The 21488-nt window shown below is 33.5% G+C and overlaps 1 protein-coding gene across 2 annotated transcripts; it reads right to left on the reverse strand.

Annotated features, from left to right (window-relative positions):
* Positions 1-4691: 4691 nt before the first annotated feature.
* Positions 4692-12861, reverse strand: LOC144568226 (metal tolerance protein 7-like). Of its 2 annotated transcripts, none has more exons than XM_078318492.1 (6): positions 12301-12861; positions 6481-6593; positions 6132-6377; positions 5963-6043; positions 5629-5859; positions 4692-5144 (listed from the first exon to the last, which is right to left on the reverse strand). In XM_078318492.1, the coding sequence occupies exons 1-6, from the start codon at positions 12455-12457 to the stop codon at positions 4797-4799; spliced, it is 1176 nt and encodes a 391-aa protein (XP_078174618.1). In that variant the 5' UTR covers positions 12458-12861; the 3' UTR covers positions 4692-4796. The 2 variants fall into 2 exon arrangements, with proteins under 2 accessions (XP_078174618.1, XP_078174619.1); XM_078318493.1 differs by lacking the exon at positions 12301-12861 and adding an exon at positions 7286-7525.
* Between the last annotated feature and the right edge of the window lie 8627 nt (positions 12862-21488).

The raw sequence follows: 21488 nt of genomic DNA on the forward strand, positions 1-21488 counted from the left end.
TAACTGATACTTGAAACCTGTAAAATAACTAATACATTATTTAAAACTATTGAATGATACCTGTAAAATAACTGATACATCCTACAAAACTATGCATAAAACCTGTAAAATAACTGACACGTGAAACCTGTAAAAAAACTGATACATCCTATAAAACTATTGAATGAAACCTATAAACTAACTGATAATCCTACAAAACTACCATATAAAAATCCTGTAAAACAAATTATGCACCAGTCAATAGGAAATCTATTACTATAATAAATTTAGCAATTATACTAAACAACATAATTAAAAACAAGTAAAAAAATCAAAATAGATGAATCAAACCTTTCACAAACATTTTCAAAACAAGAAAAAAAGAAGAATCAAATCCTTCACAAATGTGCCATACATCCGATTATCATTTGACAAGGTCATTAACAGTGCATTTTAGGTTACTAAAGGACTAAAAAAAATGAATAGGCACTCGAATAACTTGTTCTTCACAATTTATTTACACTTGTCATATCCAACATAGATCCCAAGCTACGGAGCAATCAAACCAACCTTGTACCTGACGGGAAGGTTCGCAACGTGGTTGTTGCAGTAGATTGTGTGATGAGTAGGAGATTGCGGCCGAATGCGGCCAAGCGTCACAGTCCAAAAGAAACCAAAAACATACCTGTTATGACACTTTGATAGGAACAGTTTTAACGTTAAGAAATTTTGTGGTGAGATTTGACCATGACTAAACACTCAAGGATAAGTGCATTCTATCATAGGCATTTCAGCAAATACCTAAGCTACAACACCGATCGGCATCTGCTTGATAAGAGAGTCCAACATGATGGTATTAGCACTTTATAATCTGCCTTTTTAGAAGCTGCAACACCAAAATACGGACCAATTAAAAACAAAAATGGATTTTTGTTGCAATTAAAAACCAATAAGACATGATGGAGGTTCTTTTGCACTTCAAAAAAGGCAGTTCTAACACGACGCCATGTCGGTGCCTAGTCGAGGCTCTAACCTGCTAGTATATTCAGCTCTTCACTCACCCCCTCCAGCACGAAATAAATTTTACCACTATAAGCTTGCTTGTGGACTATTTACCACAATAAGCTTTATTCTATAGAGATAAGACCGATCCCAAAGAAGTATTGTCAGAATTATTAGATTCAAGCAGTGGTGTTTCATTTGAAGGCTGATTCGCTTTTCATAATTTTCAATGATATGAAACACTAGCATCAAACTAAAATATGTAGATTTCTACTTAATTGATAGCTAATTCAAATTTCTTACTCAGAGAGAGACAAAACTGAAGAGGTGAAAGAAACAAAGAGAGAGGGAGAGAACCTTAATATCTCTAGCTTAAGCATTGTATCGAACACCTCACAGCACTGCTTTTGGATTGAACTTGTTTGTTCTCTAGCTTAGGCATTATATCGAACACCTCCCGTGCACACCTAAAGGCTATGTAAAATTGTGTTAAAATTGAGTACTAGAAGTAGAAACTAATATTTAAGCACTTACCTTGACAGCTAGTACTAAAAAGTATTGTTCAAATCAACAATCACGATTTGTATTATAATATGTTATCAACAAAAGCTAGTACATTATCTAAGTACTAACTACTAACAAACTTTTAAAATAAGCAAACCTTGTCATTGAGCCACAGGCGGTCGCGAGAGGCTAAGGCTGATGGCAACAGTGGTGGTGGCGAAGAGGTGGAGAGGATCGAGTGTGAGCCATAGGCATAGCAGCTCCAGGTCCAACGGTCAGTGCTGATGAAGGTTGCACAATTTCCGATGTCGGAGTTGATATGCCCGTCTCTTGTACGGATTAAACACTGTACTCGGAGCTGATCGTGATCTCGTCACATCTCATCATAGTCATCGGATCTGGATCTGGTGGAAGAGCTCGATGTGGTAGCGGTTGTTTGGTGTTTGTGTGCAAGGAGCTCGATGACTCACGGAAAGAAGATGACCGGGAGAGATTTTGAAGGGCACGGCGCTAGGTGGTAGAGCAGGTGAAAGGAGAGGGAGAGAGCGTGAGAGGAGGAAGGGCATCTCTACTGAAGAAGAGGGAGAACGTGAGAGGGGATTGGGATTAAAGGTTACCGTAAATGGAAATCAGATAAATAACAGTCCGTACCGAAGTCCGTTAAAACACGTTAAACTGGATAAGATGCTATGCTGTGGACAATCTTCTGTGGACTAAAACATTTTCTCTTTCCATAAAGGATGCCCATGTAACATACGTAAGTATGAAACCAGTTATTCATAATTCCATTAACAGTGACAACTTCAAAGCCATAATTAACACTATAAATCACAAAGAACACTCAAAGATGATCTATTTTCAAAGAAAATTTACATATCTTTCAGAATTGATGGAAATATCTTAATCAAATTGTGAAATTCATCCGTCTGCATAATAGCTATAAAAACCTCAGGAGACATGATAAATTTGAAGCACTTTGCTTTGAGTTGACTGCAATTGCATTGCTCTGCCAAAATTAATGTAGTCGCAGCATTAGTCACACTAAGATTCTTGCATAGGAAATCTTCACACATCAACTTCAACCTCTCCAACTGGTACCTATCTTACAGGTATTTAATCGCATATCAAAATTAGTTAAAAAAAATAGAAATGCTGAGCCATCAACCTCACATCTTGTTTTTTATCGTTATCAACGCTAGTCTCATCAAAATCGTGCAATGAATCAGAATAAATGAGTAAAGCATGGATTTGAAAACTGGTGTTTCAATATCTTCAACTGTTATGGTGTCTGTCCATTTCTCTTTCATGCAACCGAAAAGCTCAGCATTGAATACAGCTGAACTTGCTGCAAGCACGCACCGATGAACCTTAAATCTGTCTCCCTTCACTACAATTGTAATGTTTGCCCCCTTTCTGCTCTCTAGTAAGTTAGCAAAATTTCACTGAACAATGATGCCATAGGGCTAATTACTTCAAGCTTAGTTCCAAAAATTACAGTAACAGCACACTTCACTGTAAAAGCATCATCTTTCAAATGTTCTGATACCTCGAATTCAGTTCTTTTTGCAAATTGCGAATAACCATAAGTTGTAGTGGTGGTGTAACTTCCAAAAGTCCAGACTGGAGATGTAAGGCTAAAGATAGAGGAGGCACCATTTTGTTGAAGTATAGTGAAAGTAAATTGCACCTTCACATCAGTAGCTGCAGTTACAAGTCAAAGCCAAAAGGATATAAAAATTTTGTCATTACTGGTGTCTCCATCAGGATAGAATTCAATTATCCAGTTATATCCGCCAACAGTGAAAGCATCCGATTTAATGCAACTTCCTATATACCAATCCCTTTTGTCAGGGAATATTCGTAAATCTTAAACATATGTGATCCGATTGTGGTCTTTGTACGAATTGCTGAGGCTCGCTTGAGGATTTGATGACTGATTGCTGCAGCGGATGAACCCATTGGAGTATATCTTCTAGTGATAGTATATTTATTAGATAAGAGATTGTAATTCTGTACGATTTACACTAAAATCAGTTTCTTATTATATAGAATTTTGGTTCACACAATAATTAATATTGTTGACTAAAAATGCCACATAATATATAGCTAAATTAGGCATTTTTGCAAAGCGAACTAACTAAACATGGCAAATTAAGAATAACTAGAAGATTTCATTCACAGAAATTAATTGAAATTCACATTAAAAGCTATTCAAACAAGTATACACCTCTAATTTGAATCAGCTTGTACTATAACTGATCTACCACAGCATAGCTAACCTAAGAATTTGAATTGAGAGGGACATTTTTATAGTTAATTTCAACATTTATACAAAATCATAGTATAGTTCATAAAAATATCAAATTTCCTACTATTTGTTAGAAAATCAATATCTGAAAACATTAGAAATTTCACCCAAGAAAATTTAGGGTTTTGTTCAAAATAAGTAAAAAATATTTTTCAAAAAAAATCTAAAAGCAGAATAAATACCAACATTCAAAAGATAAGTGAAAACCTCAGCTCAACAACCTTGTACAGGGATGGTCGTAGTAGAGATGGGGCGCCGGAGAAGAGCGGCCAGAGAGAGGTGTTATATCTAATGTTGAATTCGGTGGGAATAAAGGAAAAGCAGAAGGGTGTCTCTGATGAATTGCGGGGTCACAGGTTTTTCCAAATATAGCTGTTGGGCTTGCTATTTTGTTCCTTTCATTTTACATTTTATTTTTGTTGGGTTGTGAAAATAGCTTTTTAGCTATAACTTGTTCGGTTGGTCCTCATTCCTCAATCTTCTAAATTTTTTTTTTTCTTTCAATGCATTCAAGCTATTTCTTGAGAGTTTTTTCTTATCTTTTCCTATTCTGACTAATAGAAGAGTTGGCATTTGACAAAACAGAAAGCGAAGCAAGAGAGGAGAGGAGGAAACAGGCAGGAGACGAGAATTATATATCCTAATTATCCTACAATTCATATTGCCTATATTGCTGCATTTGATAATTGATATAAGAAAGTAAATTAATTGCCTATATTGCATCATTAGGATGAGATTATCTTAGAATTAGTTATAAAGCTATGCAAAATTAATGGGCAAGCTTCACTCAAAATTCAAACATTCTTATCAAACATTCTTATGATAACATTCCTTAACTAAATTACTTTTATTTTTTAATTAAGGATGAAGTGAGAACATGACCACGCTACTACACCGGTACAGCCAAATCAAACAAGATAAGCACTTGTTACCAGCTACATTTACAACATTCCTCTCTACATCATATATGGTACAGAGCAAAATTTCAAAATTACACTGGTCTTTACACTTTACTCTTATTATGCTCGGGTCTATGCGTGTACTCAAAATCGAGATGCACAAATGCTCGCTCTATCTCCGGCAACTGCTCCAATTTCTCCTGCAACGACTCGCCAATATCATGTGCCTGGTTGAGAGGCATTTCACTCGGCAGCACTATGTCAACCTCCACAAAGTAGTGGGTCCCAAAAGTGTACGCTCGCACTGTGTCTATGTGCCGAATTTCCTCGTTGTGGTTCCATACCAGGTATGTTAGTTTTGTCAGGTACTCAGCTGGTGCCGTTTTGCCGATCAATGTCCTCACATTTTCCATCACAGTCCTTGCCCATGTAATGATCGTATATAAAGCAATCTAAATAAACAAACATAACATAAGTGTTATAAATTAAAGAAAAGGAAGTGATTGAAGATGAGAAATAACAGTTTTAGATGATTTGTGAGGCTACGGTACTATGCATTTTGTACTATCAATCAATATCTTCGTTTTAAAAGTTCAAATAGTAGATCCGAACCGTTCAACATGATCTCCATATGAAAATGAACTTGCAAGACTAAATTTTACATTTTTTTACTATTTTTTTAGATAGGTAGAAAATGACTACTTTTGAATGGTCTAGAATTTTTAGATTGATTTTCTATCTATCTAAAAAAATAGCAAAATAAATTCTAAAAAATATAAAATTTTGATCAGCGGGTATATTTTCACATGGAGATCATGTTGAATGGTTCAGATGGACTATTTGGACTCTAAAAACAGAGATATTAATTCATAGTACATACTATTTGGCACTATGCATAGTACCAAAGCCTCCCTCTTGAGATGATAATAAAATTACCAAGATAGCCCCAACGGGGTCCATCCACCAGTAGTAGCGCGCCGCGAGTAAGGACGAGCCAAGACCGATGGAGTTAGTAATGACATCAAAGAAATGGTCCTGTGCATAAGCTCTGACAATTTCATTTTTAAACGAACGACAGTATATCATCAACACAAATTTCACTATTGTCACCGAACCCATGCTGCCCACCATCCACATCACTTGTTTTTTGTGAAATGTTGTGTGCTCCTACACAGAGAACAAAAACAAGAAATTTAATTTAGCTGACTTAAATTTGTGCAAAAAATATAAAAACAAATTTTAAAATAGAAAAATTAAATAGTTGCTATACATTTGTAACAAGTTGACGGCCAGACTCGATAAGTATTTGAAAGCCAAGTGTACCCATAACCGATGCGAAAACAATAATTCCCTGCACAGTTCAAACAAAATGATATTATCTTTTATGCTACATCAATACATAATAAAAACAGAGTTATAAGAGAGAGAGAGAGACATACTACGGGTTGCATTCGCTTCTTTCCAATCGGGTAATGATACTTATTAGGTTTCTTCATCGCATGCGAGGTGAACCAGAGAATAAAACCCGATAAGAGATCCAATAAGGAATCAAGGGTTGATGCCATTACTGCCAGAGACCTACTTTCAATTGATGCCAGAACCTTGCTAATAAAAAGTAGCAAGTTCACAAAATTTGATATATTTATTGCCATTCTCTCACTTTTTGCCAATTCCTCCAACTCCTCCTGAAAAAATTAAGAAAGAAAGAATTTTGAGATCACTAGATAAAAAAACAATTGACAGCATATGTTAAAACACCCAAATTTCAAATAAAAAATAACATGGTACATCTGTAGGAGTTCCATCCAAATAGCCTAGTTCTTGAATATTTTCCATTTCTGTGAACCCTTTAAGAAGGCTCTCCTGCTTCTTGTAGTATTTTGCAATTTTCTGTTGCTTCCCTGAAAATTTACAAAAACATATATTCATATATTTAATTATTATAATAGGATCTTATGAGAAGAACAAGAAAAGCATCAACAAACATAACTAAGTTAATTTATTAGCATGCATATTTGTGCAATAAGATTATAAGAAGCTTTACGAACCATAGAGACCTAAGGAGAATTCAAGAAAAAAAAAAGAGGACTTCCTGGTAAACTCAAATATTGTTAATCCAGATTCCAGTAGACTTTAGGGATGAAAATGTGAAGTTTTAGTTAAATCAGATAGTACTAACCTCGCGGTAATTACAGTTTACATTAGATGTAATTAGGATTACGGCACAAATAACAGTTAATCATTGAATTTCAACAGTTAAACTGTGCCTTAAAAAAAAAACAACCTAAAAATATTAAAACTTGTTCAAGCCCCTCCAAAATTTTCAATTTACATCATTCTTTGAGGATTTCTTCACAAAGAAATGAAGGCACTATTTTAATCTATAATATAACATGCATATGATAAGTAAAATATTAATATTCTCAATATACTAATTACTATTATAAGTTAAATATTTTAATCTATAATATTATCAATACACTAAATACTTCCAGTGTTGTACCATTTGATTAATACAAATCTCTCTCCATACAAATTAACAAAAAAAAAATAAACAGAGCTCTGTTGCTTGTGTGAGAGAGAGAGAGAGCACCATAGGGTCTCCGGAAGAGGCGGTAGAAGAAAGGTTGATTGGGGGGTTTATCTGCAAAATCGAAATCACTTGCTTTTATTTGCCAGGCAGTCCCTGAACCGGATACCTCCGTTTCCTCTTTCTTTCTCCCCACATCCATCGCCACTGTAATCTTTTCTCCTCTCTTCTCTCTCGATTCTTTCTTATTAGAAATTTAGAGTAAAAGAGGAAAGTACGGTGCACAGAGACTTTGGAGTCGTGCACCTATCAGTTATATCACTATTCTTTTATATTAAGCAATTATATATTCTGATTCGGCTCTGATTAAAAAAAAAAATCGGATTAAATATTAATTTTCTGATTAAATATTATGATTTTATATATTAATATTTTTTATATATAGAAGTTGAAATTTATATAGACAAATATCTGTCACACATCCTCGTCACATATAAATTGTATCGTCATTTTTATTAGTTTTGATTTTTTTTCTAAAATATTATTTAAATAAATTGATTGGTTGTATTTCATTTCTTTTTATTTTTTATATTATTTAAGGAATATTATTTCTTGTTTAATATTGTTATTTTGTTAAGATTTTTATGAAAAGATGATATTTTGTATGAATTTTTTTTGTTTTTTATAATATGTCTCTTTCTGCTACAATGTATAGATAAGTATTGAATATATAATCATCTAATTGCAATAATTGCACTTTGGGTCCGCAAGTTTTTCTTATTGAAATTTTATGGTTTTGATGTTTTCATATTGGTACCTAATATTTTTCTGATTTACAGTACTATGATGCATAGCGCACTTAGGTTCATACTACATATTCATAATAATTAACTAATTTAATTTTAAAGACTCCAATTTAAGTATTAATATGTATAACATAAATATTAATAATAATTATTTCCGAAGGTAGATACTAAAATAAACGCTTGAAAGGTCACTCAACAGTCAATACATCTCCTTTTCAGAAAAAAAAATATCAAGCATCACAAAAAAGTCTAGTTAGTATAATATCAGTGTCATTTCAGTCTATATAAACACCAACTATAAACTCTATCAAATCGACTTCAACAGTAAATCCAAACCGATCTACTTCATTAGTTGTGCATTTACATGTAAAATTTATAACATTTTGAATTTATTTGATATCAAGTCAAGAATGTGCGAGTTTTTAAATTAATTTTGATATATTTATTTTAAATATTTTTATTGCTTGATTTGATACTAATATAAATTAAAAATATAAAAAAATTACATGTAAATACATTACTCATAAAGTAAATTGATTTAAACGGTTTGACTTAGTCGTTTAAAATCTATTTAATCAATTTTAAAATTAGTGTCATATGATACTGATGTTATACTAGTCAGATTTATTACTAAATGACACACTATACTACAGTATGGTCGGCTCTCTCGAGAAAAACCTACTCAAACAAAGAATCTGAAATCATTTTCTGGAAATGATAAGAATTTGATGAGAAGGCTCCAGGAAACATCCAGATGTCAACAAAATAGAATCTATTATTCATTTATTCTTCTATCTTAAAGGTTAAGTTACCTAGGACAGGTGTTATTATTCATTAATAAAAATTGCCTAGGAGCTAGGCCAGTTGTCAGACTCTTATTGGACCGACCTGATGCATCAGCGTACATACGGTTGGTTAAGTGTTGGAATCTTTAAAAGAGTTTGAAATTATCTTTTGATAGTGTCAACAAAAGTGGAATAGGAGAGGAGACCAACTCGCCCACGACAAACATAATTGTATTCCTTTATTTTTCTTTTTTGGTGGTAACAAACAAAGACAAGAATTGCCAGAGTTTATGGAATGCTTTTACTTTCAGGGGAAGTTAAGATAAGGTTGCATCTTCTTTCCGTGTTAATTGGTACTTTTGTGCAGTGTGATCCACCACGTGTTCAGAACTAATTTCTCTAATACAACCAAGTTCCAAATTATACGCCTAATGGAATTAGCAATTAAACTTGAGAATTTTAGATGAGGCTGGAGGGACCAGAGATGTCGGTACAAAGAATTATAGGAACTTACAAGAAGATATCGTCAAAAAACCATAAAGGTCGGCAGATATATTTCAAACAATAATTTATATTTTTTTATCTGAAAGATAGATTTAAAATATGAAACAAATTTCTTAATATCTTATGCTCAATTGTCATGGAAAAACGCTTCCTTGCCTTTGAAGAATTAACAAGTTATTACTCTTGATAGATACTAAAATAAAATGTACATAAAAAAATTCTGTCTCTATTCAATTCTAAAAAGCGAAATTTAATAGATATAAGTGTGTACCGGAACTCTTTAATAAAAAAATTATTTATTTACTTAATTATTTTAAACAATCAAACAAGCTTGAAAAATTAATAATCTATAAACATAAATATATAGTTCATCAAGTAAATAAAAATCAGTGATTTCATTTCTTGTTCTTTGAAATTAATCCAGCTATTAGCAAGTTTAACCTCATATAAACTTTAATAAAATATAATAATAACAAATTAGAGGGTCATGGGTCCCGGGAGGTCGTACATAAGTCGGCTAAAGTTTGGCCCACATGGCCCTTGCATTTTCTTTTAGGCCCATATCCCCACCTGGGGGAGTCCGTGTGCCCCAAGGTACCGGAGTTGCAATTGAAAAAAAATGGACTGCTTTGAGATTCGTGCCAAGTGGAATGAACGGTCCAGATTCACCACTTGTACCTCAGGTATCTGAGGTGATACGGATTCACCTTGGAGTGCAAAGTGTGCAACAGAGAAAGAATCAAAAGAATTTGGATACTAGTCAGGGACCGAATCGTCTGCCTCTCTGGGGCAGGAAATTCCTGCTCTCAGAGTCACTGCGGGTGGGCCCAAATTTAAAAACAGTAACAATAATTAAACCCTTTAACAGTAACTGGTCCCACTCCGCAGTGACTCTGGAGACAGAAATTTCCTGCAACCTGGGGGCAAGAGATTCGGTTCGTACTAGTCAGACATAGAGTCCGCTTTAAGATTTTTGTCAGAACTAAAAGGACGGTTTGATTCTCTCCATTTCACTTTAGATAACATGAGGGAGGGGATATGGATTCAAATTTTTTTTCGTGTTTTTCCAGCTTAGAGTGTATTTTTTTTCTACCGATATTTCAAGTAAAATCCTTGATATTTAATTAAACTAAAATCCTTGATAAATGTCTACTTGTTCGATTATCTTAGATTCTTAGATCAGATGTTGATCAAATAGAGCTGCTGTCAATAGTGACTAGCTAGTTGCTTCTATTTGTCTCTGTCAGGAAGAAAGAAAGAGATAGATAATTACATGATATGATATTTGAGAGAAGTGTTTTGGAGGTATTAATGCTAAGAATATGCTTTTCCAATTGAACAGGACATATTGTCCTTGTGTACAAAATATCCCAAAAGCAACTAAATAGATTTCATTAGCAAATTTTGAATAAAATTTGAATTTTAAAAATGTTAAATTGGACTTTTGGAACTTGAAATTAAAATAAAAAAAGACTGATATATGCATATCACTATGTTGTTGTTGTTATTATTTCATTTTCACACGCCACTATTTTAAATGACGCATATCCGCAGTCAACTAAACCCTTTCTGACACAAGCATGAAGCATGCAATGATGCACTCAATCTAACATTATTAAATGATTTTCACTTTTAGCAAATGATGTTGGTTTAATACTGTACGCAATTGAAATTTTCAAACAGCCAAGATTTGGTACAACTAGAAGTCTTGAGATGTCACTTTAACTTGAATATATGATAAATCCAAAATGTTTGTTCAAAGCTAAGTCAGGCAGCCTAAAAGTTGCCTTAAAATATGGCGTCTCCTTTATTTTAATCTAGGTGATAATGATATTGACCATTTGTGTGGCAACATAGCCTTTCATTTCAATTTCAATTGTCTCCACAAATATTTGGTAAGGTTAATATATTGCTATTATATATTATGAAGTTGACATATGATTTTGTTAATTTCCTCCCTATATGATAATTAATTAATCTAATTTTCTAATTAAAAGAAGGAAGATAACCCAAGTTTTTGCTACATAATTTGAAGAACTACTATAACTCAATTTGGCAAGTATATTTTTTTTTTTGGAAATGGCAAGTACATTTTTTTAAAGGACAGAAAAAGATGCCAAAGATGTGTACAAATAGAAGAAATCTAGCAAGAAATTATGTGCACACTTTTTTTTTTTAATTGTAAAATTGGAAGGGAAAAAACAAATGCAATATAGAAACTGAATCTAGCCACCAATTTTGATCCTATATTTGTATTGTTACATGTCACAAGTGGCGGGAGACAGCAAATAGGTCACAAATAAGGAGTCTATGCATGATTTCTATTTTGGAAGAAGCACAACTGGCATCTTTCATCAAGGAAAATACAATAAATTACATTTTTTTTTGTTCTTTTTATATATGTGCTCTCAAAATTAGCTTACTTTATTTCCTTAGTTGTACGGATAAAAGGAAAAAAGTTATATCTTTATAGAGAAAATAGATAACATCTTTAATATTAACCTCTATATCATTATGGTGAAATTTGAGATCTTGAAAAGGGAACCGAATCGTCTGCTTCCAAAGTTACTGCAGAGTGGGCCCCCATATAACTCTAAATCCAAAACCACTTTAACTCTAAACCCTTTAACAGTAACCGGGTCCATCCCGCAGTGACTCTGGGGGCAGAAATTTCCTGCACTCCAGGGGCAGGAGATCTGATTCCCTTGAAAAGGAAAAATTACGCCATGAAGCATTTAGCATTTGTGAAATAAATGCTTATGATGCTTGAAAAAATGTTGAAGAGGGAGGAAGATGTGAAACCCTAATATTTAGTTGATTTGACGATAACAATTATAACAAATTTGGCATGATGAATATTTAATTTTAGGAGAACAGGAGAAATGGTATTTCAAAATCAATCATGAAATTAACATTTAAAAACCCAAAAAATGTAAAATTAAACTAGGAAGAAAAAACACAACCAAGTATATAAGGTACATACCATGCCCTCTTTTAAAAACTCTAGTGACAAGTGGTTGTTCTTGAGGATGCTCCGGCATGCGAAAGTCGCTGTACCGGAGACGCCACGCGGATGCTGGTTCCATATCCACATGTTCTTCGCTTCCCTTCTTCATTGGAGAGAGAGGCACTTTCTCCATCTTGGAAACCAATTAATTGATGGTATCTACGAAAGGGTTTTAGTTTCTTTTTGTGGTGTGTTGCATGGAAATGGTTGAGAAAAGATTGTGAGAAATGTTAGGTTGAAAAGTTGGGTTGGCACTAAATTAAATTGTAGAGGCGCCAGATTAATTGATGGTAGGGGACTTGGGGTAGTTATGATTTTACAAAAGCAAAATTGATACATACCCCTTTCCGTCTCCGCATTATATCACTCACACACGTGTTTACACGGTGAGTATGCATTTACAAATTATATAATACATATATTTATTATGATTCAAGTCACTAGAAGCCTAGAAGGAACTAGATGTACTTGTCAGAAGAAACAAAAAATATCTGAAAAAAATGCAAAGTCTATGTATAGTTTTTGTATGATAAATTTTTAGAGGAAGGTTCAAATATTTCTATTTTTTGTACTTTTATTATGTTTTTATTTTCAAAATGTTAATGATTCAAAATTTTAATTATAAATCTCAAAATAAAACTGTTAGATGTGATCTGTGTTATTTTATCTACGTGTTCAAAAAAATTTATTACATTTTGGTTTTTTTTTATGTGAATCAATTAGTTGAAAAATCAACGTCTAGAAATTATTCACATTAGTACGTTTTTACAAGTTCTCGATGACAATCAAAACAAAGTTGAAATGTCATAATTTTTTACAAGTGCATAGATAAATTGAGGTCAGGCTTCTAAATAGCTAGCTATAGCGGCGCTATAGCTACGCTATAGCCTTTTCGGACCATAAACGCTAAGACCGCTATTACCGCTATTACCGCTATATGAGACCCGCTATAGCTACCGCTATGCTACATGGTTTTTTTTTGCAATTTATATGAACTTCTGTACTTCTATTCTTATTTCTAATGCTATGGTCTTCTACGATAAGTATACTAAACGAAACTATATGTTTCTATTTTTATTTGTGATTTATTCTATCATTCTATATCGAGAAATATTCAAATACTAATTCTTCATTTTGATTACTCTTTTTATAGTATTCATTTGTAAAATTATTATCGTTCGTTTCAATTGAAAGCTGATTTTGATTATTATTATAATTATAAAATGTTTAAATATGTATATTGACTTCATTTACCTTATAAAATTAATTGCTCTTTGTCTATTATAATATGTAATACCATGAAGTATAAACTATTAAATAATGTTACTTTTTAGATTTTTTTTTCCTTCTTATTTGCGTAATTGATAAAAAGTATAGACTTAGATTAGTTGTCATTTAGTTGTTACATCCATTCTCTAATATTGATTATGTTGATAATTAGTAGAAATATAGAATATAAAGTTTGAAAAGGAAAAATCGCTATGTGTGATAGCTTCCGCTATAGCTACGCTATTCGCAATAGCTTTTTTTTTTGGTCTCCCCGCTATGCCGCTATAATCGCTATTTAGAACCTTGATTGAGGTAGATCATATTCAACGATTTTATTTTAATTTTTTTTTTAAAAGGCAAAAGGCCAATTTCATTGCTGAAATTGAGTTAAATACAAACCAATAAACTAATGTTCTTAAGTGACCAATATCCTGGACCAACTACCAAGTGCAAAAGAAGTAAAATATACCAAATCATACATCCACATAAGCATAACAGATGTCAAATGCCAAAAGTACTTAAGAGTTGCTAAAACTAAGCCACTTAGTAAAGGGCTGAGACTATTAACACTACTTGAGCAACACAAAATCCTGAGCTTCATCATCTACCTATGGAATCTCTGCATCTGGTGCGACCCCTGTGGGCTGATACACCACCATGAGGAGTGGCATGTACTGACTAAGTGGAATGGCAACCTCAATTACTGGAAGCCAATTGCCCCGTGCATCCTTGAATCTTTTCTTCATGTTCCCTGTCCAGTATAGACACAAAGATTTAATTGTTAGTATCATGTTTCTAGCAGATTTAATGAGAGCATTATTAAAACAAAGATCATTTCTGTGTTTCCATAGAGACCAGCTAACTGCACTAAGAACTATGAGAATACCAACCTCATCAGTGTGTTCAAGGGACTTAGAATATACTAAAATATCTTCCCAAGTGTGTCATTGGTGCATTACATCTTGGCTTTTACCTAACCAGAACCAAACCTGTTGTGATAATGGACATAGTAAAAACAAATGGTCTATTGACTCTTGTTGACAGCAAAACAAATGTTGTGCTAATGGTTTTATTTTAAGTTTTAAATTTAGTTTTTAAAAATGGAGGCATAATGAAGACACCAAAAATAGAGATATTTCAACCTTCCTCAAATTTTTATATTGCGGTAACAAAATAATTAGAAAGAGGCATCACGTAAATCAAAACGTTGAGATTTTTTTTCAATGCTATACATTAAACAATCCTAGATACAAAATGATAGGTAGGGATCAATTGCATAGAAATTTAAATTGTAGTATATAGACACACCACAAACTTATGGCTTTTATTTTATTTTATTTGGATTATTTAAAAAAAATCAAGAGATCATACATATCTTCAACAACACACCACATACTTATGAATTCTTTTAAATTAATTTGAATTATTTTTTAAAAAGAATGTTAAGTGTTCATACAGATGTTGTGTCAATCTATTTTACTACTTAATTAAGATGGAAAAATAAAAAATGAAGGTAGGAGAGGAAAAACACCAGCTTTCAATATCATCCAAAAGAATATTTGTGGAAAAAAAAAACTTTAGGGACTAATCTTAAATTTTGCTACAGTAATTTGATTCTAGTCAGGAAGGACAGTACTATGATGTGAAATTTGTGGAAAAAAAACAAACTTTAGTGACTAATCTTGAATTTTGGTACTATAATTTAATTCTAGGAAGGAAGGACACTATGATGTGAGATTTTTTCAAAAGAACAAAAAATGGAACTCATGTTTTTCAATTCATCACGATAACTATTATCTCCTTCTTTTGAATTATATGTGCCAGGGTCAGATGGATATAAATAGAGATTCTACACGAATTTTGTGACAAACCGCTTATTGACTGTCGTTATTAATTGCTTATTTATTATATGGATAATGTAAGAATTTAAATCGCACCGATATGTGTATTAATTTCAAGAATAATTATATGAAACCCCACTCCCATCTCTCCATCATCTTCTTATTTCTTAAACAGATTTTAATTTTCATAAATTAACTTAACTAACTAGTTTAATTAAATTTATTCCAAGTTTAATTAAATTCGTAGATATAAATACTTGAAAGATAATAAATTAATACTTGCAAACTAAGATATTAATACTTGCATGTCTAACTTGATATGACTATATGGAGGTACTACTCAAATTACATGGAAAGAAAAATCATACATGTTTTTAGAGGTGGTTTTTTTTTCAATGTCATCCACATTTCTCAGGATCTATGAAGAATTTTGCGAATCTAAAACTACGAACGTATTATACGCAATTTTATCTTTCAAATGAGATCCATGATGACATACTTTCGGGCGCATCGTCACACAAGTATTTATACCTCACCGTGCAAGTATTTATACCTATACTTGTAAATATTTATCCCCAATCGTGGACCCCGCATCACCGCATCAACATTTTCCAATCATCCCTGCAACCTTTCTCTAACAAAGATAGTTGACCACATAGGTATAAATACTTCAGTGCATAGATATAAATACTTGTAATACTTGATATTAATATTTTTAAATGTCAGCAGTGTCATATGTGGAACATCAATTTCTTCAATTAAGTTTTCTTTTACCTCATTTAGTTTTCTTACACAATTAATTATTTGTAACATCAATTTCTTAACAAGGATTAAAGCCTCATCTTTTAGTCTCATTTTGTCCGAATTTTAATCTTCTACACGGATCTTAAGACACCTCTACTTCTAAAGTAAGTCTTCTTTGGTTTTTACTCACAGATTAAAACAACCGAACATGAACGCCTTAGCACGGATTAAGATTTAATTATACTTGTGTTGTCTAATGGCCCCATAAACGTGTCCTCGATATAAAGGACCGTCAAATTGTGTTTGTCTTGTTGGTAATTAAGGGGTTGAATTAATGTTTATGGGGAGTCAGTTATTTTTCAATTGTACATATTTTTTAGAGTGAAGATGGGTCTACAATACATTAATCAACTCGATATCCTTGGTAATAATTAATATATATAATAATTTTTATTTTTTTTAAATCCGACATTTAAAAAATGATCTTTATCATATTTACATGATACATATTAATATATTGATGTAAGTTTATCGTTGATTAAGCGAGTTAAAACTTTTAATGGTCCATATGTAACGACAATATCAAATGACACCTACTAATCATGAGCCGATTTTTTTATTTATATCCAAAAAATAAATAAAATTAAAAAAAATAACCAAATCGGAAAAAAAAATTTATGGTTTTAGCACCAATTACCGGAAAAAAAATTTCCGAAAATTCATGCCTAAAACCGGAAAAAAAAAATTCCGGTATCCAATTCCGAAAAAAATTTTACGGTAATTCCTCTGATTACCTAATTTCAGTAGAAAGGAAGGAGGATTTTAGCTTTCAAGCTTGCTGGTATGTATATATACCAGTATGTGTGTATATGGTGGCTATAGTTTGTATCTGGCTCCTCAGGTGTATCTATCCTCTTCTTTTCTTTTCATTTGATCATGTATATATAGCCTTGAAGGCAGGAGAGGTCTAGGGTTAGCTTGGCCTATGCTGGCATGCATCAATACCCTTAATTTGCCTCAATTTGATTTCAATGCTTGGGGTTGGAGCTCCAGCCTTTATGGTGTCATTTGCAGAGCTATAACCCAATCAACTTATGCCATGCTGGCTATCCATGGGATGTAGCAACCAGTGCCCTTGATTTCGTATTTTTAAAGGGCTGAGATTGAGTGATTTGGAGTCATGCCTCTCCTCAGGTGCTGGAGGGAAGATTCCTCTATCTTGTCTTGTTATACAGGTGTATTAACAGCTGCATGTGAAGTTAATTCGGGTGTCAGACCCTTCTAACGTTCAATTTCATTTTCGGATATACTGTACACTGCTTTCGTGCAAACAAGTGTGCTAGTGGCCAATTCGGGCATATATCTTTTAAATTGAGCATTGAAAGGTTTCATTTAACCCTCAACGATCATCTTTAAGCATTCAGAGAGCCCTGAACCCTTTTCATTGTTTCTGATTTCACGAGACCTCACAACTCGGGTATCTCGGGTTCAAGCTATTCAGAGCTATTCTCTTCAAATTAACCGTTCAAATAGCATCGCCTTGAGGTAAGGAGCTTCTCTGTGCTTTCAATTTTATGGCTTGAGGCTTGCTCCGCCAGAATCGGCATTCTCCATCATCGGAGAAGAAGAGAAGGGAAGAAGGAAGAGAGGGAGAGACTGACTGGTGGAGCCCATGCGTCAGTTCTCCTTCTCTGATCTTTTCTCTCTTCTATTTGAGCCTGGCGTAAGGTAGACCACACAGGGGCTTGTGCACGGTGTATAAAGCACCGAGTGCATGCAACCCGAAGGGGTCAAAAACGCGCTGAAGCGCTGGGTTTTAATTAAGCTCAGACTTGATTGAGCTTGGATCACGGTGAGCCAAAACACTGACATCTCAGTGCATGAAGTTCATTTTATTTGCTCTGGGTCCATCCATGTCTAAAACCCAGCGAAACTGAGTCTTGAGAGGCTGACAATGGGCCCTAGACACCAGATTTAGGCTTAGGTGCTCCAATTTGCACCCAGAGGGGTCAGGGTAATTGCTAGGGGTCCTAGAGCCAGGTGGCACCAATCAAAGGCTGCCATGTCATCAAAAACTTTGAAAATTCATAACTCCTTAATCATTTTGAGTTAGAATCTGTATAAAATATCAAAATTCATGGTTTTGCATATAGAATATTGTCATGAATTCTAATATGTCATTTCTTTTCATCTTGGGAAGATTTCATGCACATTTATTAGCATCTTTCAAGTGTTTAAAATAGTTACCAATTCTCCATTTATTTAATTGGCAATTTTTTAAGGTACAACAGGTAGTATTCAAAATACATCACCGGTTTGGTTATTTTTTTTAAATTTTATTTATTTTTTGGATATAAATAAAAAAATCGGAATCAAAAGTCTAGCAACATGTTTATATTTTTTTTTATTTTTAGAAAAAAAAATGAAATTGATATAGAATTTGTCGTCAAAATTGTCAGATTATAAACTTTAAAAGGATCCCTACCCTGTGTTTTTTTATTATGAAGTTCTAGATAAATTTAAGAGTCACTAGTTCACATGGAATTATATGTTCAAATTAACTCTTAACTTTATCTCAATTAAATAAATCACAACGGACATATAAAGAACAGATATATTATCAAAGTAAATCTGGACGGTCCAATTTAAAAGAGACAGTCCAGACCTATATAGGATATTTACAATAATTCAGTTTTCTCAATTAAAGAGGAGATTAGGAGAAGCCCAATATATTTTTCTTTTGAGTTCCGTTTATGATCCAATTCCAGAAGCAGTCTTCGGTCTTCCTCATGTTAGGATCATGCTATTGAACGAATATAGATATAGATTTCAATATAGATATAGATGGTGATATAACTTGGAGGGTAGTGAGGGAGGAGGAGGCTTAAGTCGCTTTTATAATTTTAAAAATTATAATTTGGTCTATTAAATTTATAAAATTTACATGTATCAATAAATTTCCCCTAAATAAACAATTATTCCTATATAATAAAATTACCGATTTTTTTAAAAATACCAAAAAAAAAAATTATTTTATTAAAAATAGCCAGGTTCCAACTAGAATTTTAAAAATACCCCCCGCAGAAAATATTCACGCTCGGGAATTTTTATTCCCCCCACAGATAATATCTGCGCCCCGGAATTAAAATTCCGCCCCGCAGATTTTTTCTGCACCTCAGACTTTTTTTTTTTGACGCATTTTTTGTTATAAATAAGGATTTATTTCATCAGATCAGAGAGAGTCAGAGAGAGGAGAAGGAGAAGAGAGGAAGAGAAGGAGAAGGAGAAGGAGAAGGAGAAGGAGAAGAGAGGAAGAGAAGGGGAGAAGGAGAAGAGAGGAAGAGAAGGGGAGAAGGAGAAGGAGACATATGTTCAGCTGCTAAATCATATTTTTTTTTTTCTGCAACTGTTTATATACGTATACACTGTTCATATACGTATACATATGCGGCTATGATCCGAGAACCAATTCCTGCCTCTAGCATTTGCAATTGTGCATAAGGTTAAAGCTTGCCGTATTGTTATTGATATCTCGCAAACATATCTACTTTCCGACCCATATTTTGTACCAAAACATGTGTTTAGAACCATTAAATCGGTCGTAATTCATTGAATATCTATAGAATATGGTACTGCTGCACTTTTATTCTTATCTTGTAGAAAACGGGCGAAAATGGAAAGAAAATCTGCTTTCTGAAGTTCTGACACGGGTCTTACAACATCTTGTCCGGGTCGTATCAGCCTCAGACCAGAACAATGCTGAAATTTCAGCATCCGAACTTAAAACAGTCATAACTTTTGACTCGTAACTCCGTTTTGAGTGTGTGAACACTTTTCGGAAAGCTCGCGAGAAGATCTACAATTTGGAATTTTTGGAAATCCTGTACGGTCCGTGTCATTTCTGATACGGGTCGTGTCAGACAAATCTGGCAGGAAATCTAGAAGTTTGGAAAGAGCTTTGAATGAAGGAAAGTCGGCCAGGGACCATATAAGCGAGATTTCCTGCACCAGGGAGGGAATCTGGGCATGCTGGATCAACCTAGGGTTTGGAAGCGAGGGCTTGGCTTGGAAAACAGGTAGAGAGGCGAAAAACGAGAGTTTTGCGACAGATCTTCTTCGTTCCTCGAGTTTTGCCATGAGCTCCCTTATCATTATCTTTACATGTTTTATTTACTTTCTTTTCTTTTAGCTTCTAGGGTTAAGATATAATCGAATGTTTTGTTTTGCATGATAGTTATTTGATTCTTGTGTTAGAATTTGTGTTTGTTTGATTGTGTTTGATTTTAATTGCTTAGATTAAGTTGTTTGATTTTTATTGGTTTGTCACTAGATGCATGATCACATCTAAAGCACATTCTCCCCTTTAAAATCTCTCAACCAAAGCTAAGTACATGAGGTAGGTTTAGTGATCCGAAAGGTAAAACCAAATAGTAGCCGAAAGGTGAACATTTCCTCTTATCGACAGATAAGAGGTTACCTTTAGTATACCAAACAAGCAACTAGGTAATTCGGACCGATATGAAAGTTGAGGTCTAGAATCCGACAAGGGTAAATATTGCAATTCCATACCAAGTCAATAAACCAATATACGACAGTTGAGGTTTAGAAACATTAGGTCTGGTCAGTTGAACCCTACACAAAGGAACAGCACAAAGAAACAATAACTGGTGCATTAACTCGAAGTCAGTACGGGTCGGACAGGAAGCTATACGACCCGTATTACCTGATAAGACCCGTACAGGAAGCTATACGACCCGTGTCAGGGACTGAGAGGCAGAACTGAGATAAGTCTGAAACCCCGGAAGAGCCTTTTTATTCTTATTAAACAAAACCCCAAAAATATTTATTGTTTTGAATATTATTATTTATCTTTTTAAAACACCAAAATTACATTTGCAACTTCTAGAGTTTATTTAATTTAAGTAAAGTCCAGTTAAGTTTCAACCGTCCATGTGGATCGATACCTGATAATACTATGCGATTAGGATTGTACACTTGAAATATGAGTCGAAAGTGTAATCAAGGTTAAAAGGTACAGTTTGCTGTACTGAAACTTTGTGCATACTTTTGTGTGAACAGTTATTCTTAATTTTATTGAGTTATTTATTTATTATTTTTAAGGCTTGTTGTATTGTGCATAAGGTTAAAGCTCGTGGCTGTAGTCCTCAATGTAGGGGACAACCAAGTTCAACATCGCATGCCCGACCGCTCTGTAGCCTACTTGTCCAAGACAAATGATTGAACGCGCGGCACCTTTAAGCGCTACCAGCAGCTAAAAAAAATTATGAAAAAAGGTTCATACTGTTAAAA

This window comes from Carex rostrata, chromosome 17 (genome assembly GCF_964058835.1).
Source record: "Carex rostrata chromosome 17, lpCarRost1.2, whole genome shotgun sequence".
Lineage (NCBI taxonomy): Eukaryota > Viridiplantae > Streptophyta > Magnoliopsida > Poales > Cyperaceae > Carex > Carex rostrata.